Source organism: Perissodus microlepis, chromosome 1, assembly GCF_051167445.1.
Source record: "Perissodus microlepis isolate ML-2025 ecotype Zambia chromosome 1, ASM5116744v1, whole genome shotgun sequence".
Classification (NCBI taxonomy): domain Eukaryota; kingdom Metazoa; phylum Chordata; class Actinopteri; order Cichliformes; family Cichlidae; genus Perissodus; species Perissodus microlepis.
The window spans coordinates 5,668,279-5,695,401 of NC_140461.1; the positions used below are offsets into that span (position 1 = coordinate 5,668,279).

General features: G+C 40.7%; 1 protein-coding gene across 1 annotated transcript in view; it reads right to left on the reverse strand.

The window, feature by feature from the left end:
• Window positions 1–4,088: 4,088 nt before the first annotated feature.
• The window catches only part of adamts18 (ADAM metallopeptidase with thrombospondin type 1 motif, 18), a 58,051-nt gene continuing 35,016 nt past the window's right edge, over window positions 4,089–27,123 (reverse strand). Inside the window, exons 17-24 of the mRNA XM_084927736.1 lie at window positions 22,598–22,718; window positions 21,665–21,791; window positions 17,288–17,492; window positions 14,892–15,086; window positions 13,021–13,091; window positions 12,679–12,844; window positions 11,122–11,320; window positions 4,089–10,297 (exon numbers count right to left, since the gene is read on the reverse strand). Of these exons, the coding sequence (XP_084783862.1) occupies window positions 10,182–10,297; window positions 11,122–11,320; window positions 12,679–12,844; window positions 13,021–13,091; window positions 14,892–15,086; window positions 17,288–17,492; window positions 21,665–21,791; window positions 22,598–22,718 (1,200 nt within the window). The 3' untranslated portion in view covers window positions 4,089–10,181. The remainder of the gene's footprint in view (window positions 10,298–11,121; window positions 11,321–12,678; window positions 12,845–13,020; window positions 13,092–14,891; window positions 15,087–17,287; window positions 17,493–21,664; window positions 21,792–22,597; window positions 22,719–27,123) is intronic.

Sequence of the window (27,123 nt, forward strand, 5' to 3'; positions counted from 1 at the left end):
AAACTAGTTTTATTAGTTTTAATCTTTTAACTTTACGCATAAAGCAAACATTATATGCAACATTCTCTGACTGGAAGAAATTTGTTTAACATTTAAACCTATTTTCTGCATATTCCAGCATATAAAATAAAATAGTTTTTTGTGTTTACACTCACTCTTTCAAATAAATGCACGTAAAACACAGCAGAAAATAAATAAAATCAAAGACTCAGCGGTCCTGTTGCTCTATTTTCACCTGTATAGCAGGAGTAGGGCAGGCGGAGGTTTACCCTGGTGCAGGTGTGTCGTAGCGGTCAGTGGAAGGATCTGGGAGTTTCACATTCCAGCGGCAGTGTATTTGGTGCTTGCTCGGCGTTTAGGGGTTTTTCGCTGTAAAAAGAAGTTTTCTTCCCACGCAGTGAGCAGCGGACGCTAATGTTTTTGTCACTTTTTACAGAATCAAACTCAAAGTAAGGTCAGTACTTCCACGCTTTAAACGCTGCACAGTCATATGCTCTCCGCACTCGATATATTATCCGTTATTGATCTGCACACAGCTGTGTTGCCACGAATGTCGCACTCGCTTACGTCATTGTCATGAGACACTCGCAAAAAAATCAGGGTTTTAGTAACGCAATAACGCAGCGTGCTTACAGGAAAGTAACAGTAATCTAATTACCTTTTTTGCAATAGTAATCCCATCTCTGAATATGACACAGAAAACGCTCAGCCAGCCACCTTCTTTATTTCGTGATGGCAAAGGTTTTGATCTTCAGCTGGTGTTTTACATTAAATAGGACAATTTATTGTTCAGCTTGTGATTGAAAGCAGACTTCCCGTTGTAAACTTTTCTGCTGCAGAGTCCATGCTGTGCGTTCTTGTATTGCTGTTTAATTTCCAGCTTGAACATTTATGGATTTGAGAAATGGCCATTCCAATGTAAGTCAAAATATTTTTTTTTCTTGTTTGTTTGTTTGTTGTTGTTTTTTTTGTAGTGAATAAACTGAGGAACTGCATCAGTAAATAAATAAATATGTGAGGCGTGCAGAGACCCATAAAACTACAGAGCTGAAAATGAGTATAATGACTATACTTTAAATCAACTTAGTCGCCAATAGAGAAACTATTTGTAATGAGCAGAAAAAAATACAAAAAGTATTTCAACTTTTTATTACAAGGCCTGTATAAACTGTAGCAAAACAAGCGCTCAAAGCAACATTTTTCACATCGCTGCTGTTGATTATTTCTGGGTAAAAACAAAGGAAAAAAAGAAAAAAGAAAGACTCCATGGACTTGTTGTAGACAGCAGGGAAGGAAAGTGAAGAAATTACAGTGACACTTGTAGATCTGAACTATTGTATTAGCTGAGTAACTAATCTGCATCTGCCTGCTGATTTCAACAAAGCAGTATTCCAGACACCCCCAAATAGGGCTGGGTGGGTGCTGGGTTGGGTGTTGTCTTGCCTTGCAATCAGTCCCCAGCAGTACATGGAGAGCTGCTGTAATTAAGGAGCAGTGTCCCCCATGAATCCTATCCATGAAGCAGGACTTTAATTCCCCACTAATTGAGGCCAACCTGGGGAGGGCAGAGGTATTTGAGTCTCCTGCCGGCTGGACCAACCACTGTGTTAGATGATTAGCCGAGGTACAGCAAAGGTAACAATGAAACCGAACCTCGCCAGCACAGCCAGACACACCTGCCCACTTCTCATTGTTTCTCTACTCCAGCGCTCTGCGAAGGAAACCCTACCCAAATGGAAACAAACTTTCCAATCTGAGCTCCACTTTTATGGGCACAGTTTTCTCTGCTGGTGGGAGGCAAGTGGGGGAGAAGCTAGAGGGAAGAGGAAGAGGGGCAGGCAGTTAGATTGATTTGTTTCATTTGGATTTGTATCTATTGTGGATGTGATTGCTGTCGACAGAGGTTTATACAACTCCGGAGAGAACAAAAGAGAGGTGGGGGTATATACTCCAGGCTGCTACAAGTGCTGCGTCTAATAGAGAAAAGCATTTGTAAAATGGGATTTATTTATTGTGCTGATATTACAGTTGCATGGATGTGTGTCAGAGTTCTTTTTGGTTTTGTTTGTAATATCCCCACAGTTTAAGTTCAGTCTAAACAAACTGCTGATGGTAATGTGAAAAAACGTCAAATGCACTGACTCTGGCTTCAGGTGACAGTTGTTTTGTATCTTTAATGGTGCCGTTCGCCGTTTTGGGTGCATGCGATGCCTTCTTCACTTTCATGTGTATGCTTCACTAGAGGCAGTGGGTAAAAAGCGCTGAGGAAGTGGCTGTGAGGCACAGTGTCACTGAAATCTGTCAGACTCCTCTCTCTCACTCCATCTCTGTCTGTCTCTCTCATTCTCTCTCCCTCTCTGTCTGTATATATAGAAAAACCTCTCCATTTCAGAGCAGCGCTTGACAGCGACAGACGCTTCAGCGGGCTGAGATTTACTTGGAATTGTCACTATTGTCTTAGAAAAAGTTATGATTTATTCCCGTGCAACTTTGTTGTCTGCACACACATGCACACAGCGAGAGGATCTCGTGCTCAGATACGCACACATGCAGGGTTAACAGCTGTAAATTGGTTCTACTTGCTATTCAAGACGTCACAAAGTACGTCCGTCAGTGCTTTCCCTTTTCACTGATTTAAAGATGCCAGCTTTAGTATACACTGCACTGCACACAGATTGTTTTGGCACCTTTTTAGAGCAATTTTTGAAGCTTTCTGTTGATTTTAGAGCTTTTTCTTGATTTGAAAGGCAAACCAGCTCCCCAAACATCTCTACAAAAGGTGCAGCTGTAGAGTAAAATACAGCATCAAATTACTTTTTTGTAGCTCAACTTTTAGCATTTTATCAACTTTGTCTGATCCATTACACCAATTGGAGCTGTCAGAGATCAACCGTACCCTGCAGTGATGGGATTTGCCCTCTCAGAATGATTCAGAGTATTCTCTTCATTTAGCTAACTTGCAACTAAAGCAAATCCTCGACCGAATAAGATGTTTTGTTCAAGAAGACATTCTTTCACTTTCAAACCAATCTGTTCAGTCTCATGAAGGCCTCATTAAGATGAAAGTCTTGAAGGAAAGCCTGATGTGGAAGCTCTTTATCTTCTAAGTGTGCCACTCAGTACAAAAGAACATAAAGTGAGAGGTCGAGTAAGGGGGAGTGCGGCTTGCTGTACGTGGGAAGTACAATCATGTACGAGGATGCTGGAAACTGAAATATGTGTCAGAAAATAATGTATCTGCTGTAATGCGACCATTGCTTTGTCCTTGTTTGAAGCACTAGCACGGCTTTGATTTATTGAGGTTTGTAACCTTGGCCAATTACCTACAACACACACTCCCCGGCTGTTTTTCCACAGTGAAGGGGAGCGCTTCACCCTCCTTCCTTTACACTTTTGTTGCTGGCCTTGCACAAAAAAGTAACAGTTAATTGGTAATAGTTCTGACCTTGTTTCTTTCCGTCTGATGACGTTTCCCCCTGATTATTTATAATTCAGCTATGCCCTCAACGTGCGGAGAGTGCTTCATTTAGTTTAGGAAATCACTGGTGGTCTAAAAATCAAGCCTGGCTTGTTTTCGCCTATTCATCTTTTTATCCACAAGGGGCAAAGTGAAGGATGGCCTCAGAGATTTAGCTGGCATTGCCGACCAAAAGGTCTGAAAAATTGATAGGTAGGAATTTACATATCTGTTGTGGAATTGTATTCCCCGTGGCCAGCTTGAGCTCACAGTTCATCAATAAAATATGACAGTCTGAGGAACAAATATTGAATTGACATCTGTCGAAATGAAGTTTGGGAATGTGCATATAGTAGCGGTGAGTTTAACTTTGTAACTTGGAGGTTAGAGAAGTCATTGCTTTTGTTTCGTGTAAGGAAATAAAGGGGAGACCATTTGCATACATCTAACATCTAGGTGTGAGAAAGTGATTTATTTTGCTGTTGTTGTTGTTTTTGTTTATATAGTTTGGAATTTGCATTTAACGTGGAGGGACAAAGAGACTCAAAGACTGAATGCAGAATTTTTGAGTGGGCACTGCCCTCTGGTGGTGAGAAAAAGAACTGAGGAAATGTTGTAGCGCGCATAGATTTCACCAGCAGCTCATTAAACAGAGTAAAATGTGTAGCATGTGTACATACTATACTTGTATACATGTGGGTGTACTCTACATGACTTAATCTGTATAGCAGTGTGTCTCCAGGGAAGAGGAGGTAGCGGAAGAAATGTGCGCTTCTTTCAGAATGACGTAGAAGAGCTCCATCTTTATAAATTCACATAAAAACACAACAAGAATAAAACTGAAAAAGGACAAAGATACAATAAAAGGAGCTCAGTCCATTTCCAGCCACTTGGATGCTGTTTGCTCAAGGTCACGAGGTTAGGCAGGTGGGCACGGCTGCAGCTGGTGCCTACAGGGCCCCAAGGATTCTAATCAATTCTTACATTTCAGGGGAAAATGATGAGAAACCGGCCGCTCAAAGGAAGATAGATGAGAGAGAGTTGCAGCAAACACACAGATCAATAATATTCATAGCCTCAAGGAGAAAATACGTTAAGTAAAAGCTTTTTACTCAATGGATCTGAGCAGGGATGCTCAGAAAACCTTTATGCACCAGAGAGAGATCAAGAGCAAGAATAAGCTGGTATGAGCAAAAAAGCAAACAAAAAATAAATAAATAAGAAAATGTCCACATTCAAGGTTCTATGCGCTTAGGTGGGACGAGTAAAAAAATGCTCGAAATATGCTTAGCAAATCAGTGCATTCATGTAATCAGCAAATGAACAGGTGGACTATATTTTGTAAAAGTGGTGCTTGAGCAGCCAAGGGGAATAAGTGCTGCCTTTGCTGCAGCATGACAAACAGGGATGGTGCAATGTTTTTAAAACAAAACGTTCACGTAATCGATGATTCTCAGTCGAGAGGGGTCAAGGGACACTTCTGGGGTTTTTTTGTTTGTTTGTTTGCTTTCTCACAAATTTAAACACCCGGAAGATTCCTGATCTTTTAATTAAAAAATGAATTTAGAGACATGCATATACAACAGCTGTGACAGATTCCCACTGCAGAGAGAAAACACACAGCATGTGGCATTATAAAGTGATTTAGGCGCTTCAAAAGCCAAACACTACAAACTTTCCAGAGTTTACAAAAGCATAAGCAAGGGTAATGAGATGAAAGAAGTGAGAGGTGAGACAGTGAAGGGGGAGAGGAAGAGGGAGGTGAGGTGAGGTGAGGTGAAGAAAATGTTTTTTAAAAAAAAGATGGAGATGGATAGCAGAAAAAGCTAATGAGAGACAGGCTGGGAGCATGTGATGGGCAAGGATCGGGGGTGAGGGTTCGCCAGAGCTGAGGAGGTTTAGTTATGCGTGAGCCATATATACACAGGTCTTTACTCGATTCTTAAATCATCCAGCATGACAGAGACACAAAGGCTTGTCTTGACGCAGAGCTGCCAGTCGTCTTTTGAGCTCTTAATCACCTAGATCTGCTCCTCGCAGATCTCTTAACGTTAGAGGAGACGCCTGGCAGCAACGAATGAGCCCCACACTGCGACTCCCACGCAACTGCACACCTCTAAAGCCCTGCCAATGCCATGATCCACCTGCAATCACCCTGCAGCAAATACAAGGCGCTCCCCTGTGCAGGCAGCCACATCGTGTGTGTGTGTGTGTGTGTGTGTGTGTGTGTGTGTGTGAGGGAGAGAGAGAGGGGATGGTGCGATGAAGGAAGGGGTAAGAGTGTGTGTCTGCTATCTTTTTGTATGTGTGGGCACGTGCTTCGTGAACTCTGTCTGATACAGAGGTACTGATGGGAGAGGTGGAGTTGAAATATGACAGCTTTCACTTGCTGTGAAGCCTGCCCTCAGAGTAAGCCCTGCAAGAAAGAGAGATCACTCTCACTTTCTCTCAGTCCACACACACACATACACACACAGAGACACTCATACACAGGCTTAGATGGAACTTTGTTAAGATGTGATTAGACTGACTGTCAGTTGTGAGAGGTCCTATCAGGGTTCACTGCCTGCCAAGTGCACACAAACGACGGTCTTAGCCGGCCTGCCTGACACTTAGCTAGCGGAGAAGTGTCTAAGCTGAAAATAACAGCCGACCCTGACTTAAAACTGGACCGACAACAACTGGTGCTTTGCCAACTGGAAAACAGGAAACAGGAAAGAAATACCTGCATCACTCAGCCTGGGTAGCTCAAGTATTAAGAGAGACAGGCCTATTTTGGAGTTGACAGACCAAGGCAGGCATTTACTTTCGCGCAGTGTGCTCATTGTGTACCAGGTTCCAAAAAAGGTACACTTCTTTTTCTTTGGACAAGGTTTCTCATAGCGGCGGGTTGTTTCAGGAGACATGAAAACAGATGTGATGAATTTTAAACAAGGCCACAGCCATGCTAGTGGCTCACTGAGGCTCTAGCAAGGCACAGATGTGCTCCCAAAATGCTAGCATCAGCATCCTTATAAGCATTAAACTCAAAGTACAGCTTAATGTCAAAATCATGTGGTATTAAAATTTTTGCCTAATAATGGATTTTTAAGGTTTGTCTTTTTTCCCTTTAATGTAGTCATTCCAATGGCTGTAATAGATATCCCCATCAGGTTGGCTGTTGCCGTTTTGTGCTTCTTAACTTCCCTGATAGAGCTGGAGTATACAAAGTTGCCATGACCCTTAGAGTCAAACTGCCACATTAATGGAAGCATATCAGGTTTAAGTTAACCAGATTTAATATTTCTGAGATCATTAAATTCATTAACAGATGTTACTGCTACTGCCAAATTTTCTGGCACTGACATGTTAGTCAATCTGTCATCAAAGTTTACTATAAATAAAAATGTATTTTTATGGTGTAAAATTTGCACACTTGTCCTCCTTTGCTAAAATGCCAACATCTGGTTCCATTGCATTGATTGACAGGATGTAGCAGGTGAGTATTGTCAATTCCTGAAATTATCATTGTCAACAACCTCCTATAGGATGGAATTAATCAAACTTGTTAATACTGAGTTCTGGTATCTATAGATAGATATTAGAACATTTTTAGGAATATTGTCATATAATTCTCTGCAAACACTTTTTATCCAGCATACACTAAACTTGTTTAAGCTCTGAGTGCATCAGAAAAACTTGTCTGATTAAAGTGATGAATTATCTGTTTATATTTTGGGGAAGTTTTTAAGTTTTGATGTTGCAAGCACATTACCCAAAACAAATCCAAATTCAAGTGAGGATGCCAAATAAAGAGCTACTCCTCCATTTCTGCATTTTTATTTGAGTCTCAATCTCTTTATTTCTCCACGGCAGTAATGCCAAGGGTTGATGTGGCTCCCCATGCTAAGATAATCAAAATATGTCATTATGAACCAATGGGCAGAGGAAATTGAGTCCCATCTGGAACTGAAAGCAGGATGGAGATATAGAAATTCTCACATCAGCTCAGCGGTAAAATTGCTGCCCCACTGCGATGTAGACATCACAGGCTGGCTTGTAGGGACATACATATGTATTGTACAAACACTCACCCTTTAAGACACAGGCACACACTTGTAAATGCATGAATCTAAGCAGCAAATGCAGGCATGCAGCTGGGAAACCATGTAACAAGGGTATGCATGCCCAAATTCCAAAAGCATGCTCTCACCCACACACTTCACAGTCAGCCTGATGCTCAGTGAACAAGTTAAATTTGTGTATGTTAGCCATCATATTTGTGTGTATGTGCATGTGCCCCAGCTTGTGGTGTCTGGCTCACAGCATGCCAGTAAACAGCATGCAGCCAAGACGATGTGAGGACTCCAGGCTTCATGATTCATGCAGACGGTTTGATTAAAGAGCAATCGCAGACCCCGCAGAGTGAGAAAGGGTGGCATAATCACTGTAAGAAAAACATTGTTTAGTAGCATAAATCTCAGCATGCTTCTAGTTATGAAAGTTTTGAGAGGGGCAAAAAGTTATCAAATGTCTGAAGTTGCCAAGAGGCCAATAATAGTGAAAGCAGATTCCCACTGAGTGGCCAGACAAATAATGGGCATTAAGTGTCCAACTGGGCAATAATCACAGTGCTCATGGGGATAGAATGCAAGACAACACTAATGCCAAACGTTAAAGTTGCTCCATCAATTTTCTCACAACTAAAAATGATTAAATTAGCATATTTAGTGTGGAAACAGTTTTCTTTTGTGATGACATCAAAGGGTTGCTTTAATGTTTTTGTTTGCAGTCATGGTTCTGATAAGCTGAACATGGCCTACTCTGTACTTAAATTGACAGCCACCATTACCAACTAGCTAATAGTCAGGCACTTTAAGAGCCTTTTTTTGCCAAAGGTAAAGACACATTGATTTACTTTCACTTTGCATGCATATTTGTTCCATTAACTTCAAGTTGCCTAAATATAAATTAAGATAGGTTTTAAAATGACAATATTATATGCTGCTTTTTACTGCTCTACTGGTCTCCTGTGTTTACCAGTTACTTGCCAACCTTGCTAATTCTTTTATGTGGTCTTATGCAAAGTGAGAATAACAGTTGTTTTTTAAACTGATCAGAGAAGAGGAAGTGAATTGTAAAGATGTGTGGGAAATATAAAAAAAAACGAGTTAAAATGCATCACATTTTTTCATTGGTTTGTCACTACAGGCAACAGTTTTATGTACGAAGAAAATTTTAGCCTGACTACAATTTCGTTTTTATACTGTATATTTATATACATCTATAAATGCAGTATTACCTGAAGTCTCAAATTATTAGTCGTTTTCCTAAGGGGGTAAATCAAATAGCATAATAGGTGAGTTTGTAGACTATTTATATATTGATCAATCATGTTTGTAGATTCTTTTAGTTAAAGAAACAGATATTGGTTTGTTTACGTCTGATTTCATATTGGTTCAAGGGTGTTTTTGCTTTTCTTCCTTGATCTCTTTTAAAAAATTGTATTTATCTGTTGTTATAAATGTTGATACTGAGAGACCAGCCAATAGCTAATATTGGATTGCCAATAAATCAGTCAGTCTATTTTACATTACTGTCTGCTTTTAGAATTTGAGCCATTAAAATTCCCTTCAACCAAACTACTGCATATATGTTGTTTTTATGTTGTTTTGTGCCCCAATCAAAACAGAAATGAATACGAGTGCATCATCTCTCAAGCTCAACCTGCCACATCTCTATATTTTGACCAGACTTCTGTGGAGAACACACCTACACTACTCTCTCTCAATAACCAAAACCCCTTGCTATCTAGACTGCACCCACGCTTACCGAGCAATCATCCTCTTCTCTCCCTCTTCACCCTCCTCTACTCTCCCCCAGGCTTGCAGACAGCCTTACTCATTATTCACCTCATTGTGGCTGTAATCGATAGAGAGAATGCAGTGAAGAAAAGAAAGACAGATAGATGGTGAAGTTATTTACCATAAAGATAAAGCAGAGATAAAAAAATAAAAAATAAAAAAAATACAACCACTTACAACGCAGTTGAATAACATGTTTTAGGTACACAGATACGGATGTTTAAATAGCACTGACATGAATGTGACGTGGTGCGATTCAGGAGTAGTAAACATGACAAGTGGACATTATGTGAAGGAGAAGTGCAGTTCACCTGATTACTAACGCCCCATATAAAACTGAACCATGTGGATCCAAGGGTGACTGGCACAAAACACAAAAATAACATGTCCCAAATCCACTGTAAATCTCACAAAATGTAAAATCATATATTAGGACCCATAATAACTTAAACAAAGACATACGAAACCAGATGCCTTTAAATGCACAACATATAACTAATCACACTATTGTTCTTTCCTGTTGTCCTGATGGCTTTCTAGTTTCAGGGGTTTCAAGAGGAAAATACTCCACAAAATATCAAGATACATATATTTTACAACAAGTCTTCAGTTTGGATTTCACTGTCTTTCCAGTTTCAATGTGAGCATTGACCTGATGACACCACTTTGGCAGAAGAGCATCAGCAGCCATGTTGCCTTCTTGAACAAAGTCTGTGTATGTACTCTTTCACTTCTATACAAAATGCATTAGTCAAGTACTCCAGGAAGAAAACACACATTGCTGTGCACAGTCCTGTGTAGTGAGTATTTGCCCCTGAATGGCCTCCGTAGCAGCACTTTTGTTCGAGGCTGGCCGTTGTGGACTCAGAGGTGTCAGAGCTCTATGGCTTCTTGCTGGAGCAGGACTTGCAGCACTGCTCTCCATAGAACTTGTGGTTACAGACGCCGTGCTGAGGGACCAAGTGGCACCAGCTGAAGTGATCCACACAGTGTTCTTCTGAAGAGAAAACAAAAAGAAGCAATGCTATTATACATATTATAAGAATAAACATTAACTTGAAGATATGAGAATAAACAAAGCAAAGAAAGTAGCAAACCAGAAAAAATTTGACTAAATTATTGCTAAACTTTTTTGTTTTTCAGTTCATTCAGTGACTAATCACTTGAACACCAACACACACAGTGCTAATGTCAGCATGTTAATATGCTCCCAATGGCAATACTGACATGCTGGTTTTAAGCTGCGTATAGGCCAGTGTTTAATGATGTTAATAACTGTTACACACTTTAGTGTGATGGCCTGCTAATATAAATGGACTGATACTTATACAGCGCTTGTTATTGCAAGCCATTTACAAACACTCATTCGTACAGCATTTAATTCTATGCCTTTAAGCACTTTTTAACTATCATGCACACAATCATACTCTGATGGATGTATCAGGGGCAATTTGGAGTTCACTATTTTGCTCAAGAACGCCTAAACTGGAGGAAATGAGGACTGCGCCACCAACCTTCCAATTACTAGTCCAAATGCTCTATTGTCTGAGTCATCGCCACCCAAACAGTGAGAAATGGTTCAGCTCCTTAACATGCAAAATACTAACAAACTGAAGTGTGCTACAAACCAGTGTGTTGGCATGCTAACTAATTGGTTTGCCATATTACTTTGATACAGTATGACGCTAACTCTTGCAAACTCTTGGGCTGCTAGTCTTTGAATGAAATCTCAATAGTAAATCTTCTCCATGTCTGTAATTATATGGTCATCATTTAATGATGCTGAATAAATTTGTTCTTTGCTCCCTCGGAGAAATATACCTTTCAGTGCTGGTCCAGCAGCTGTGACCCGGCTGCTAGAGCGATGTGCTGGAGCCAGGGGAGCAGCCGGGCAGAACTGTGTGTTGCATGCCCTAGAAGTGACAGGCCTCTGGTGTGGCAGGCAGCCAGCTGCGGGGCGACCTTGTCGAAGACATTGGATGGATCGAGTCTGGACTCCTCCGCCACAGGACACAGAGCACTGAGACAAAGGCAGGAGAGAAGAGGCAGTGAGCCAAAAAGAAAAGAAAAAAATGAGAATAAGAGATACAAGAGGAAGCACAGTCATACAAATAAGAGGTGAAAAAGTTTGAGACAGGAAAAGCAGCTGTAATAAAGGGATAAGGGGAGGGAGGGGAAAGAATGGAGGAAAACTCTACGCAGAGACAAAGAACAGATGAAGAAAACAAACAACCCTAACACCATGTACCTGCCCTGCAGCAGGTGTCAAGAGATATCTTCTCTGGTGGAATCATACAAGGATCACAAGCTTGAGATCAAGCAGAATAAGACCTGCACTATAAGAGGTTGCCCTTAAGACGTTTTGCATAATAGATGATGTAACACGTAGTCGACACAACCGTACCCCAAAAGACTCTACATCTTTTGGCCTATCCCACATATCCACAGTTCCACTTCTGGCTAAGACCTCTGCTACATCACCTACACTGTATAGTTTGCCACTTAGTTTTCGGGGGGGGGGGGGGGGGGCACTTGAATGTGGTATTATGACAATTAGTAACAATTAATGATTTATGCAAAAGACTCAGACTGAAGAGAGTCTCTTAAACAAAAGCGAAAAAATGTCAATTCAGAGACAGTGAGCTGGTGTACATATCACCCGAGTCTAGAGTGGTGTGTCCAACCCATTCATATTAGAGTGGACACAAGTTAAAGCAAGTTCAATCTGAAGCCCACTAAGCCATTTCAGTATACCTACTGCCAAGGCAGCATTCCATTTGATATCAGTGATTTGCTTGGCAAGGAGTGAACATTCTGGGTACTGTTAACAATGAAAGGCTGCTCTAGTCAATCATCTGTCACTTACAATGTGTGCAACTTATAAATCTTTACTGTGACAAGTACTGTGACAGAATAGTTCACAAAGAACTAAATCAGGTATTGAGCAGTTCTTATAGTTTTTACATCAGTATCACATGCCTCATGACATAACCAATCAGAGTCCTACAATGGCAGTCCGTGTTTAGTCCGATTTAAGCGAAAACTGACCTAAGACCAACTCTGTGTGACAGTCGAGGGCTCAGGATGTGTTGCTGATGTGAGCTGACCCATAGAGGCAGTAGTGCAACATGGGTCATTCTGAATAAACTTTAACGGTAGATAAAATAACATTTCCTGACACGATGTTTAACAAATGGATATGAAGTGTCCCTTTTTTATCTTTTTAGCAGTGTAACTTTAACACATCAAAGCTGTAATCATACTGTGTCATATAAGGTAGAAAATCTTCAAACTGTGAGATTTTCAGCTTGAACACACATGTATCCTTAAAAATCTTTTGATGTAGATAGCATTTAACCAAAGCACAAGAAAATCTACCTGCTGCCAGGGAGAGGCGTACCAGCCTAAGACCACAACGCTTGAGGTCGTTCTTCCAGGGACCACCCGAGGGAGCTCTGGGCATGGACCTCTGTTGCATCCTTGCTGAAGATCCACCAAAGGTTTGGCTATATTCCTGCACCTCCGTATAGTAAACGCCACATACCTGTGCAATGAGAGGACAGGCTATCTGCTCAAAATGACTATTCCCACAGAGCTTCTCATTTGAAAAACATTGAAATTCTGACTCTGAGTAAACAGATGGCACAGTGGGGTCTCAAGTATCTGTGCAGATCTATTAAAGTATGAGGGATGTCTTAGTGTGTAGTTGAAGGCACATACCCTCCCTGTGAGTCTCTCTCCCCACAGTGAAGCTCTCTTTTCTGGATGCCTGAGCCACAAGACCTGGAGCACTGAAACAGAGTGCAAGCAGGAGGGACAGCTTTAGAAAATGAACTCTGTGAGTGGTTGTAAGTGATGGGATGGTTCCTGTAGTTACAGACACCGCAAGCTCATTTACTGTTGTAGTTAAGGAGCAAAAAAAAGAAAAAGAAAACCCTGATATGCTTTACTGTGTATTTTTCAGTCATTATATATGATGAGCAGACAGTTTGTGTCACCTGTGTGTTTTATCAGCCCGGCTTTCTGCTACAACAGGTAAAAATATGACCATCTTTGGCACAAATGCAGAAAAAAAATCCTATCTGAACTGACTTCCACAGATTCACCTGGGTGAAATTTCTCAGTATTAGTATCGAGTGAGCCAACACATTTGATCTGTCACAAAGTAGCAACCGCTGCTAATCATTATCCATTTCAGAAGCATGGGACCCCATTAACCACCTATCATTCACACTCATGGCTCCAAGTGTATAGCAAAACAAATATTTACTAACAACTAAGTACTTTTAATGGGGCAAATAAAAGTCACGGCACACAAAGTTTAGTCGAGCAGAAACAATTTATAACATTTCTGACTATACATGTTATACATTTCCAAAACTGCACTACCTAAGGCTACGGTGGGCAATTTGAACATGCCAGGCAGACACCCTGTTAATGGCTAGAAAAGGTTCAGGGCCTACAAGGTTCAGTACACTGAAGGCTTGAAGAGCGACAGGGAGGATGAAAAAAAGGTTGGAGATAGATGAGAAGAATATGTGCACAAAAGAGGAGCTTGAAGTTTTTTGGTTTTGAAAAATGAGACTCGTTTTGCTGTCATTTGTGGTCACACTGCTTCTGTCCTTTTGCGCTCACTCACTTTCTCTCTCTTTCACTCTCAGCTTATTTGGCTGTGAGCGGGACTCAGGCAGCTCCCTCTCACACAGCCACAGAGAAGCAGAGTGAAGTGCAAGAGGCTCGAGTATCTCACTAACACAGCCAAGATTTTTCACAGATTTTTTTTTTTTCACTGCAATTATTAAGTTAATGTTGCTATTTGTAAAAAGAATGCAAAAAAGGGCTTCAGGTGTAGATAATTATTGTATTGTTTTCTTCATCTCTCAATATTCAAACATCTTCTTTCAGCTGCGCTCACCACAGCAGATCGTAAAATATTAATTAGGTCACCTACTGTAATTTGCGCACTGGTAGTATGTATTGATAATGTGTGAAATGAAATGAATTATAAACACTACGGTTAGTTTAATTCCCTGATTTTGGTTGTTGATAGTTTCTTTGCACAAATGCATCTTCCACAGGTCACAAAAAGTTAGATGTTCAGTTTTGTAAAATATATACAGTTACTTATTTTCCCCAACCTGCCTCCTCTACTCCCAGTTCAATTTGTTTGTGCCAGTATTATTTTCAACAAGCGCAGTGCGGGGAAATGAAGCAGAGGAGTAATGATAGTTCCAGATGAAACATGTTGCATTTCATTCTGGTCTATTGAGGCTGCTGGCTGTGAAACTGCTTTCTCTGTTCTATGATAGATTTCTCCCTGTATGATTGTTAAGTGTTTTTGAAAAATGGGCAAGCTAGAAAGAGGGCTTTGTATTCTTTATTCTGAGGGTCCAACATCAAAAAAAGAATGTTTATTCCTGATGTTTTATATAGTTTCAGGACACTACTTTTTCATCTGCCGCACTGTACTGAGACAGACACACCAATAAGCAACCAACTGACCCACAAATAGAAATGCCTCACTGTGGATCTGAACTCAAAATTCAGTTCACTTCCATTTTTCTTGAGTTTCATGAGTCCTTTTTTCTTACCTCTCCCCAAGGAGTGGGGATCCACTGAAGCCTCTCATTCTTAGGGCAACGCCGCAGGACGCAGGTCTCTTGGGCTTTGGGTCTGTGGTGCTGTCTGCACATGCTGTCGGGCACCACCACAGCTTTGGCCCCTGGATCGGTGCTGCGGCAAAACACGGTCCGCTTCCTCAGGCCACGGCCGCAGGTCTTGGAGCACTGAACACGACAAGTAGGAAGTAAAAGTCATTGTGGAGCAAAAGTCAAAACTACAGATGATCCTTGGGATATTAATGATTCACTAAGCAAAGGTTTAATGGCCATACACAGATTACTTGCATGCACATACACTGTAACTTATAGTCTTATGATTGGTTTAACCTTCAGCTTCCATCACATTTAAACATTAGGCCATATTAGCAGCAGTTAAATCCTTGGCACAGACACTGTTAATGCATTCCTAATTCACCACATGGTGGATAAGCAAACAGAAGGTCACTGGTTTGATGGCAGCACATTATGGCCTGTCATTAAACACAATAAACCAATAACTCTGGGATGAATGTGACCCCAACTCATCAAAGTCCTCACTAACAGCAGACATTGGTTCTGTAAACTCCATGTGAACTGCAGAGAGATGGACAGCAGAGTCGAACTGCCCCACTGGGACTGAGGAGCACAGCCATCAGGGCAGTTTATCTGAACACACCGCATTAATTTATTAGAGAACAGACACACACATCTGAGCATCTACACTCACAACTACACACATCCCAGTTGTCCTCTTGTCACTAAAAGCTCCGATTGATCTTTTCAGGGACGCTGGCCTTGTCTCTGCCTGACCGCAAACTGAACTCAGGCTGCTGTTACAAAATAGTGCAAACACACAATTTGAGTGTCCCGAAGAATGATGGCTGAATGGCAGCTGAATGTCCGGACTGCATAGGTCACATCAGCTAAACAACCTGGAACAGTTTACAAAGTATCAGATGTGCCGCCAGGCTATTAATATTGTATACAGGGATATGAGCACTGAAAGGCTCAGTCTGTTATGCGATGCACTGTAGATAAAGAGGAACCAGCCAAATCCATCAACTAGCCAGATCATTAAACACTGTAATCAAGAACATGCTTTGCAAAGAAACAAAACACAGTTCTGTGCAGCGAATACCTACTTATTGCTTATAAAAGAGTTCAACGGTCATTTGACTCCACCTTATGTAGCTGTGTCGTTATTTAAGGATGTGCTATGTTACTAGATACAGGATACAGTTAGTTCTTAAGTAGATACGTCAAACAACACAAAGGATTTAATTTTGACAGGAGGTGAAATATAGAAAAGGGTAAGAATTTGTTTTAATCTGAATTTTTTTAAAACTATAATATTCCTGACAAGTGATCTTTCTTTACTAGTAAAGACTATTACATTGTGTAATTTATCTCGTACTGTGTTCCACAAATCCAGAACTTCCTATAAATAGGAAAATAATCTTAATGGGACCCACCTATCTAAATAAAGGCAAAAAAATCCAACAGAGGGCAGCAGAGCATTTGTTTGAGCTTGAGTGAAACAACTGACAGCTTGAAAAGGAAACTCAGTGTATGAGTGAATACGTACCTTCCTAGACACAGACAGGGTTCTGTCATACAGAGACATACCAGTGTGCATTGACCACACACTGGTGATGCTTTACTTGCACTTAAGGAAAATAAATTAGCTATGACAGATATCCCTCATAACCTCTAACCCTTTTAGTAAAAAAATAATGACTTAACAATAGAGTAGGCAAAGACTGGGTATTGACACCTATGAGTGAAATAAACTCATTTTTTAACCAAAATTTAAAAAAACAATACCTAAAGCCTTTTTCATGGTGGGAAATGCACAGGAGTAAATAAAATGTCAGATCGTCTTGGTATAATTCCCTGAAAATGTGTGTAGAAAAAAGTGTTCAATATTTTGCTAAGAGCTTTCTGAAGCTGTGCAGTGCTACTGTGTTCTAAATGTGATCAGTGTAATGCCATGGAGAGCACAACAGTTTAATTCTTGAGTGTAACATGTTTGCGTACGGACATTTGCTAAGTGTTAACATTGAGTTTGGTAATGGCACTAGATTGACTGTTAGGTGAAGGGTCAGCAGACTTATTGCAGACTACCCTATGGGGAACATGAATAACAGTAACTAGTGTCACAGAAATCCATTTAGTAGATGCCAAAATATTTTCCTTAAACCATGAATATAAACCTCATGTGGTAATAAAGGAAAAGGCAGAGGGTCCCCAAAGTCATTAGGATTTGACTTGCAGGGATCGTAAATGTCAGTACAAAACTTCATAGCGATTCATCCTAGGTCAACGTGGACTGTCAAAATTAAAAGCTACGCTGCTCTTGTGGTTTTGGAATGTTGCTACAAACCCACCTGTGACCAAGATCCAGTGCTCCATTCTGGCGGACAGGACTGGGTGTGGCAGGGCTGGACTTGGGCCGGAGAGATTACAGGGCAGAAGGAGTGTGCCACCACCTCCTCCCGTTGGTAGGTTACCTTTCTCATGCAGCGCAGTGTCCTGGTTTGTTGACCGCCACCACATGACCGACTGCAAGCACCCCAGTCTCCTGGTGCCCAACTGTGCCAAGAGAGCAGAGGAGATTTAAGAAAACATGGAAGGTTTGCCTCAGTCACTGCTCAAATACAGAAATTGAGTTTTATTTAATTGCATCTTACTTTAGTGCCATTCAGCACAGTTGTCTCACAGAGGTGTATATTCCAAGTTTAAGACCTTACAATATCATAGAAACTGACAATCCCACTCTGTACTTTTCCCAAGTGCATGAGTGGGAAAGAAAAACTTCCTTTTAGCAGGAAGAGGCCTCCAGCAGAACCAGGCTTGCATAGATGCATAGATACAAAGACTAAAGTGCTTTAATAAAATTGTAAATTATACATCAAGCCAAACTCAAAACAACCATAAGACTGAGCTACTAATCAGGACATCCCTGATTTGTTGTGTTTATTTTAGGACCGATAAACCTCAATTACCCACTGAAATAAAAGCTGTCATCGCACCAAAGATCTCTGAAAAGTTCTTATTGTTTCGCTTCGTAAAACAGCCCTTTCTACCCTGGTTAAATAAAAAAAAAAAGAATTCATTAAGTTAGATTCTTGGCTCAAAGCTGGTTATCAGTAATAAAAGGAAAGACAGAATATACAGAATATATCTTCATGTCTCTGCAGTTCGATCAATCTCCGTATTTATCATTGTATATGAAACTAAACATGAAAACCATTTCTATACCTGACTCTTCATGACAGCTTTTTCAAGTTCCTCAAGGCCAACCACAACATGCAACACTTTTTCTTCCCCTTTGGTTTGTTTGGCTCATTTATTTCTCTTTCACCTGTTCACTCTGCCCTCATCTTCTTACTTCTAATCTCTTCCCTCTTTGTCCTTTTGAAATCCTGCTTCACCACTGATGAAAAGCCTCCTGTTATGTCTAAAATAGTTTCTGTCTTGGCATCAGGGCTGTAGGGGGAGATTTCACCAAATGAGTGGTCTAACCACAGGCTTAGAAGAGGGAGATGGAGGGATGGGCAGATGGCGCTGTCCAGTTCTGAGAGAACACGCTACCGCAGAGACCATTCCTCCATACCACCGACCTGCTTCAGGGGAAGAAAAATGCTTTCATTTTTGTTCAAATGCCACAGGCAAATGAAGCTGCGGGACTAAACTACAATTTGGAAATGGGATAGATGTCAACCAGTGGGACCCAAAAGGAATGGTTTGGGATTTTTTGGCTTGTGGACTGTTTTGCTTTTTCCCCTGCTGTTTTTCCTGGCTTATAAATAACAATATATCATTGGGGGAAAGTGGCTGAAGAGCCACTCCGCTTCACTGCAAACCACCACTGACCTAGCTGTAATTTGTATCTCTAAAATGTTTCATTACCTGAGGTAGGAACAGCACATTGCTGCAAAGGAGGTTCTGAAAAGCTCGACTGTATATTTTCTGGTACTTGCATGGCTGCAGACCAGGTACCACCAGTGAATGGAACTATTCTAATTCTAATATTGGGGGCGTGTGGTTTTCTTAAGATCCTAAGAATAATTATATACCAGAATCCAACCTTCTTTAACAGAATAATTATATACCAGAATCCAACCTTCTTTAACAGGCTGCTTGTCTGGTTTGGATTTCCCACACATGTCCAGTCCTTTAGCAAATGCATTTACTGTGTCCTTTGTCTCTTCACAAACATTCAGTGAGCTCTAGAAGCTGTTGCAAGTTGAAAAGAGTAATAAGATAAAGGTGCTCTTTTCATGTTGAAGTTATTTTACTCTTAACTTTGCAGTATAGATCCTAAAAAAGTGGTATATATGCCTGGTACATAGATCGTTTGAACTGATTTGTTGGCACTTACAAAACTGATGTTCATGCTGAGTTAAATATCTTTAAAGGAGGATTCTCTTCCTAACTTCAAGCTAGTCCAAATGTTTGAACTGACTTATTAAAATTCTCCTTCCGTCCCCATGTTATGGGAACCTGCTGCAACATCACAGTCCAGCATCCCCGCAAAGTGGAGAGAGAACAGGTCTAAAGCAAAAGAAAGGGAGTAGATAAGAGTGAACGGGTGAGGCTGTGTGTGTATTTTATGTGAGGCTGTGAGCGTTGGGCTTGGGGTGGGGGTTGACTGGCTCTGCATGGCTAGACTGGCCTGGCCCCATGGGAATCCTTCCATCTCTGCACAATAAAACATGGATAGGCCTGTCAGCACCCGAGATACATGTCACAGAGATAAACAGGCACTTTCACATTACCCCTCCTTCCAGACACACACTCACCCAAACACTGATGTTCACTCACATAGTACACATGCATCCACTTCATTGTCAATTTTTCTTTTCTCTGCTGGGCTCTTGAATGCGTGCCCATACATCCTGGAGGTCTTAATGCAGTCATTAAAGCTTTCATGCTGCTCACTCAATTCAACTTGCTTCCTGTGTAGCATCCATAAATTGGCCCATACTCACAACCATCTGAGAAAAACTGTCAGCTACTGTAGAAAATAGAATCCATGGGTGTCAAGCTTATTTATTTCCCTGCATGGACAGTAATTATTTATACCATTTTCTGCGCTAACCAAAAAGAGGGGGATGGGACACGCAACAAGGCTGTTTAATAGCTTTCACCGAGATAGCAGAAACGGTATGCCCAAGATTAGGAGCAGGAAATGTCCTCTCGGGTGGTGGGAAACTTAGTAAGAAACAGAGGCTGTATGCTGGAGGTGTAACTGATAGCTGTCTGGCTTATTCAACTCCTGACACAGGAGAAAGTTCAGTCTGGACTTGTTGTAGCATGGCTAATAGTGAACAAAATAACAACATCATTAAGATCAGAGAAGCAGCTTATATTTCTACTTTTAAAGCACGGTTTGGACCAGAAATACATGATTCCAGCATTATGCATTTGGAAAAGGAACTATAAGAATGCATGCTGCCTTTCTATGTTGGCATGTTGCTTTTCTCTGTGTGTGTTTGCATGTGCATGAGTGAGTACTCTCTCTGAACCCAAGACACAGTTTCTTGCCTGTTCTTTGGAGCAATGCTGTAAATCAAGCTAGCTCCATTTCCCCGAGCCAAAGCCCTACATACTGTAGAAGAGGGGCCATTTATTCAGCGCTGTTTCAACTTGTTACTCCACTGAACTATCTCCTGTTTTCCTCCTTTGCTTGCTGCATTGGTCCCAAAATGCACTGTCTCCTTTAAAAATGCATGCCATTAGGCTCAGTGTCTAGACCAAGGAGATAAAACACAGCCATGGTTTTGCTACTGAGAAATGCAGGAAGCTTTGGGCTGAGTATATATGAGAGGGTATGCACAGAAATCAGCAATCATTCAGAGCCAGCTTTGATGTCTTCTTCCTGCTCTTTAGCCTTGCTTTTCTTTATTTTTTCATCTCAACCCCAATGTTTCCTTTTTAGTTAAATCATTGCCAAAAAATTTGTTTTTTTTTTTGCATTAGCATAATTTGATATTTAGCCTAAAATGTCACACTCCATATTAAAAATCTAAAGAGTTTGCATTCTAAGATATTGGTTGTTTTTAACTACATTTCCACAATGAAGCCCTCTCTTTTTGTCATTTCACTACAAACACTGACAGAAATATGGAAATGACCTCTGTGACTTCAGTGGTAGAGTCAGCTCAGATGAAGCATGAGCTCGGAAAGTTTCTTTCTAGTGATCAAAAACAATGTAGCATTTTTTCTCATATTTTGCATTTTTAGGTCTCAGGATCATTAACAGGTTAAAAGGCCATGTTAAAATTGTTTAAACTAAATGGTCTAAATGAAAGAATGAAAATCATCAGGGCATATGTGTAGACAAGAGATCAGTTACCAACACTTGACACTCACATGGAGACACAGCTGGAGAAAACACTTCAAGGCAACAAAGACTCATCCAAAAGAGCACAAGATGCAGTGGGCTTTCATGTGTTTTCTCATAAAAAAAAAAAAAAAAGTGGGCCGAGAAAAGACAAGGATAGAGTGACAAGAAGAACACAGGCTGAGCGGAGTGCTGGCTAGCCACAGCAAATAGACCACAGGCAACCTCTAGACAGCTCAACCACAGTATTTGTGTGTGTGTGTGTGTGTGTGTGTGCGCACCTATAAAAAAAACAACAACAAAAAACAGCACCCTAGGTTCCTGAAAATTTGGCAGCATAAAGACACATGCCACATATCCCACAGCCAACTGTACCCATAGAAATTATTTGACCCACACACACAGCAATGCTTACTATGCAGGGCAAGGCTGTGTATTGCAGAGATGGGAGCCCAGTGCAGGCCTGGTGTGGGGATTACACATGCTGGAGTTGACCTGAGCCTTCTGGTCCTGCAAACAGATAGCCTTGGTTGAGATACGACCTGATGGAGAGACAGGGAGAGAGAAGCAGAGAAATCGTAATGTGTTTCTTTCAGGTAATTAAGGATCTTTATTTTTCATCCCTGCAATGTGGATGCATTTAAAGTCAAATTTAAATGAATCATGAATCAACACAAAGAATATGTCTACAGGTCTGCCGGCTGTCGCAGCACCTAGAGGCATGGCAAATGAAACTACATGTACCGTAAACACAACAGCTATTCACTAACAAGTAAGCTGGATAGTAGCTGTGAGTCTTTCAGGAGAAAGTCTGACAAAGGTGCTTTTCATTAACTTTAGCACATTTCCTGGAACACTGTTCATCAGGGTATTATACACAACACAAAAACACAGCCACACACAGAAAAATCAGACCTATAAACACACACACACACACACAACTTTTCCTTATCACTTTTAGTACATCTGCACATATTTCTGCCTCTCTTTTATTGTAAGCAACGTAGATTCTGTTGCTATGCCGTTCAGGCTTTTCATCAGGGGCTGATTTGATGCATTCCAAATCCTGAGCAGATTTTAAAACGCTGGGGATTTTGTTTCAAATTGAGATGTTAAAAGAAGTCTTCTTAGTTTATTTGCTTTTTAATTGATGATCAATTCCATCAATTCCAAGTTTGAAGTCTTTGCTGCTACATTGTCAATTAAAGTAATGTTAGCTTGATTTGACTGTTGCAGTTCAGTGGTGGATTTTGGCAAATGTTAATTTAATTTACTTATCCGGTGTACAGAACTCTTCTAGTTTTATCCAGGCATCAACAGATGGACGTACAAATAAAAACTGCCTCACCTCCGGCACAGGGAGCAGAGCAATCCGAGCGCACCACACCCCAGCTGTAATCAGGCTTCCTCTCAGTGCGAGGCAAAGTGTACTCCCATACCACACCTGGGTTCTTTCCCTGCAGAAGGATCTATCAGACAAGAAAACAATCAGTCAAAAAAGGTGACAGCTATGTAGAGAAAGTTTATCTTTTAACCTTTATTTATCAAACTGTAAGTCATCCACCAGGCTACAGCTGAGTTTTCCCAGCTGCTCAAGGGAGTGACACTAGCACCTTTAGATCCTTCCTCAAAGCTCTAAGCCGCCCTTTGTAGCTTAATTTAGAGAATATAGCATTACTGCATACTAAACAGAAAGGAACACTAAATATTTAAGGAGCTAAGTAAGGCAAATATTTAGCACTGGTTCATCTACATGTCTTTTCAGCACCAAACCCACGTATTCCCTCAAATGTCGACTGATTATTAGACCTCCAGTAATCCATGTATTATGTCTTGCACATTCTAAACCAAAGCAAATTACCCATTTGTTATGAACCCCACTGTAAGAGACTAAATGCAAGACAACCGCCAATGTGATTAGCCTATTTAGGCCGTTCAAGTTTACTCGAGCTGCTCGACAGACTACCTACTAATTAGAAGATTCTAGAAACCCTACAAAACGCTTTATTCCATTTTTACTCTGAACTGGATGAGCACACTTTTATTTGGATCATATAATGCTCATGCAAGGGACAATTTCCATTTTCTTTTGTGATGTGTCTCTTTTTTTAACCACATCCTTTACACAGCCCAGTGATTCTGAGGTACCTTTTCTGCACAAGAGATTTATTTGAACATTCAAGTCAGGCAGAGACTAATGGATGAATGAATGCAGACATGCCCATTACAGGAGAAGCATCAGGCTATCATTAAAACAACCCCATGAGAATTCCCTGCTGTGGTGAAAAGTTTTGCTTGACATGCATTTACATAGTCAGCTCCTAGTGTGTTATTTTAAACCATTTCAAAACACTGCACTGGATTGTATTCAGCATAGCTTTGTCTCTTTTGCATCCAACCACGGTTTAGTCCAGGTTGGGTAACTATTACTCCTCAGCCCATTTGGCAAAATGTATTAAGTCCACCTGTGATTCTTGAGAAACATCACAGTCTATCAGCATCTGTGATAATGGATTTTGACAGGTGTATTTTCTTTGGGGTATTTCCTAAAGTTGAAAGGAATCTACCATCAACCATTCAACGCCAAGCACCTCCTGGGTTCAATCCACATTAAACAGTTCTGGGACGCTTCCACTAACTTTAAAAATAACCTTCTGCTTGTTAACTGTCCAATGCATAAAGTCAGCTATTGCAAGATGGGGGACAAAAGGAGGGATGTAAATCTATGAGCAAGCAGCTACCCAATGTCAGAAAAAATGTATCCGTAAGTCAGTGTTTTAAAATCAATACTTCAATTTAATTTTAGTTGGGGCAAAAGTGGTTCTGATGTCACATTTTGTACTTAAGATCTTTCTCAACATCTATATGGTTTAAGTGTCTTTAGGCTGCATTTTTGCCATCAAGTAACCTTAACTACTACCTACAAGTCAAATCACACTTTGTCACGGTCAGCAGTGGCAGACCGTGTGGAGAGTGTGTGGAGGACCCAGGTCCAGGTGCGGACACAGGCGAGGAGACAGAACTAACTTTAACAAAAGGCGAGCCTTTAATATGGCTGATATAGGGGCAACATAAAGCAGCAAGGACAGAGGCGAAACTAAACTAGAACCTACACTGGGAAAACTTAAAAACTAAAAACTTTGACTTAACTATGACAAACTAGGAAGACTGGCAATGACTATGAACAGGACCTTGTGCAGAGTGCATGACAAAACAACGAAACACATGAATCACTAACAGAAACATGAATTGCACAAGAATCCTGAAACTACTTAACCTGACATGACATGAGGGATGTAACACAGATGACGCAACGACGAACACAGGAAGACTGAGGACTTAAATACACACATGATCAGGGGAAGTGGAGACATATGAGGACACAGCTGACTAGAATGAAACATAATGACAACACAGGGGAGAGTAACACTAATTACAATGAACAAAACACACCAGACTCTTCCAAAATAAAACAGGAAACACAGAGACATAGACGTGACACAAACTTGACAACAAGAGCCACACAGACATGAAACATGACAGATAGACGCACGGACCAGGGAGGGATGACAGGGACTAAACTGCAACCTAGAAATCAACTAGATGAGTTAAACTATAACACAAATGAATACAAAAGATACATAAAAATTCAAACACTGGGTCACATGACCCAGCACCGTGACACATTCCTAATTGTTTGAGATACTAAACTTTAGTATCTTGCTAAAGTGATAAAAACTGCAGACTCAACAAAACCACATAAGGGTTGGCCACAGTTTAACACCCACAGTTTCTTTGTCCATGCTACCAACACCAACCAAACCCAATGCCATTGAAAAACTGCCACCACTAACCACACAGGGACATTGTGCTTATCCAAGCAAACCAACTTTCTGCTCTTTCACCAAACAACCACCAGTGATGTGAAACAGCAGCTACAAAAACAACTCTGGTCAGAGTTTTTATAGTCACTTTAGTAGAGGACTTAGATGTCCTTCAATTGTTCAAGCTTTCCAAATCACTGATCTTTCTTTTCTAAGAAATGTACAATGTTTAAAACACCCAACCAACCACAGTGTTGGCATTTGTCTGCCAGGAGACAATAGAAACAATAGTTTCAGACAAACCTACCCACCACTGCTTTAGTTTTTGATCATTTAAACCCAAAGCTCAACCTTTCAGTAACAACTAAACCAATATGAACAAAAAACAATCACCTACCTACCACTATTCAAGCCAAAATCAACAACTTTCTGCAATCAGTAACAATACCAGCGATAATTTCAATGACTTGCATGCTCCCATTTAATAGACAGAACACACGCTGGCCTTGTGAACTCCTTTGTAGTCAAAGCAAACTTACAGCAGCAGCAAAATATTGCCTCAATTTAGTCACAAGACATGAAAACTGAACCAAACTTGACATGAGCCTTATCTGCACTGACACACTAACAGCACAACGCAGAGGGTTTACTCAGGGGGCCTCCTACAGACGTGTTAGTGAGTGCATGTAACATGTCCAAACTGTTCAGACGCACTGGTGATGATACCAGCAGGGCTTGTGACTGTGCTAGCAAATACAACAGATGAGAAGCTTTTTGCAGACGGAAGACATTTTCCTTCTACCATCACATCTTTAACCACGAAATGCAGTTTAGCATCCATTACCATCCATACTACGTTTAGTCTTGTTACCAGTGTCGTTAGCATTGCAAATGTGGAAGCATTCATGAGTGTTTTGGGTCTTACTGGCAATATAGCTGCTTTGTCGTTTACGTATGAGGATGTATTGTAAGTTTCAACTAACATAAAGTCCCTAATTCTTTTTTCCACATAACTTCTGAGAAATCATTGCTCATTAAAATATAGTTTACATGTTGGGAACCTCTAAACACCAAACTGCCAACAAGCCTTGAGTGAATCTGCTATGGCGAAGCAGCTCAAAGAATATGTCTTTTTTGGCAAACATTTATTTGAGTGTTTCACTTGCTAAATGTTCACATTATTATTGTTGTGTAACTTGAAATTTTTTAACCAGTATATTTCCTAATGATATTGTTCATATTTTGCACCGATAATTCACCTGGGGAAGTTTTGTTCCTATTTGTTTCAGTGATCAGATTATTAGACATAAGTTTGGGAACCAGGGACACAAAGGAATTCTTTGCATTTCCTGGTGCTAATAAACATACATCAGACAAGGACATGTTACTGTGGCAGATGGTTAGCAGAATTAAGGGTTTCATTTTCAAAAATGCTTTAAAATGAAAAGGAAAAACATAGCGAAACAAATATGGAATTTAATTATTAAGTAATAAAAATCATAGCTCAAGATGGCCTTTATTGACTTGAGTTATCCTCTTTTTTTTGGCTTTAGGAAAGGAAAATGTTTATTATTGTCTTTGAATGACTTTCAGTGGCTACAAACATATTTAAGTTGTGAAACTAATGTGTGTCTAGCTTCCTAGAGTGCAACAGCAGACCACAGAGTGTATTGGTTTCACAACCCAACAATCACAGCACTCGTCAAGTCAGCTGGGATGATGATGAATTGCAATGTGGTGGACTCAGATATCAATCTCACAGCGTTTTGTGTTGGACTGGCATGACCCTGCTTCCCATACCACAAGAATGCCAATTCCAGGGGGAATAATCCTACTTGGTATTCACTTAGAGCTCCAGAAGCAGCCATATGTTGTGTCTGTTCCTTCTACCACCTCCTGTGAGCTATTTCTATGCCCCCTTCCCTCATCCTTCCTACCAGCTAAGCAGCTGTGCAGATGTGGACACCTTGTCACAGTTTACTTCCCACTCCTTACCATTTGTTTTTCTTTGAGCGCTTCAAGCTGAGTGAGAGTCTGCAAGTGATCCGTG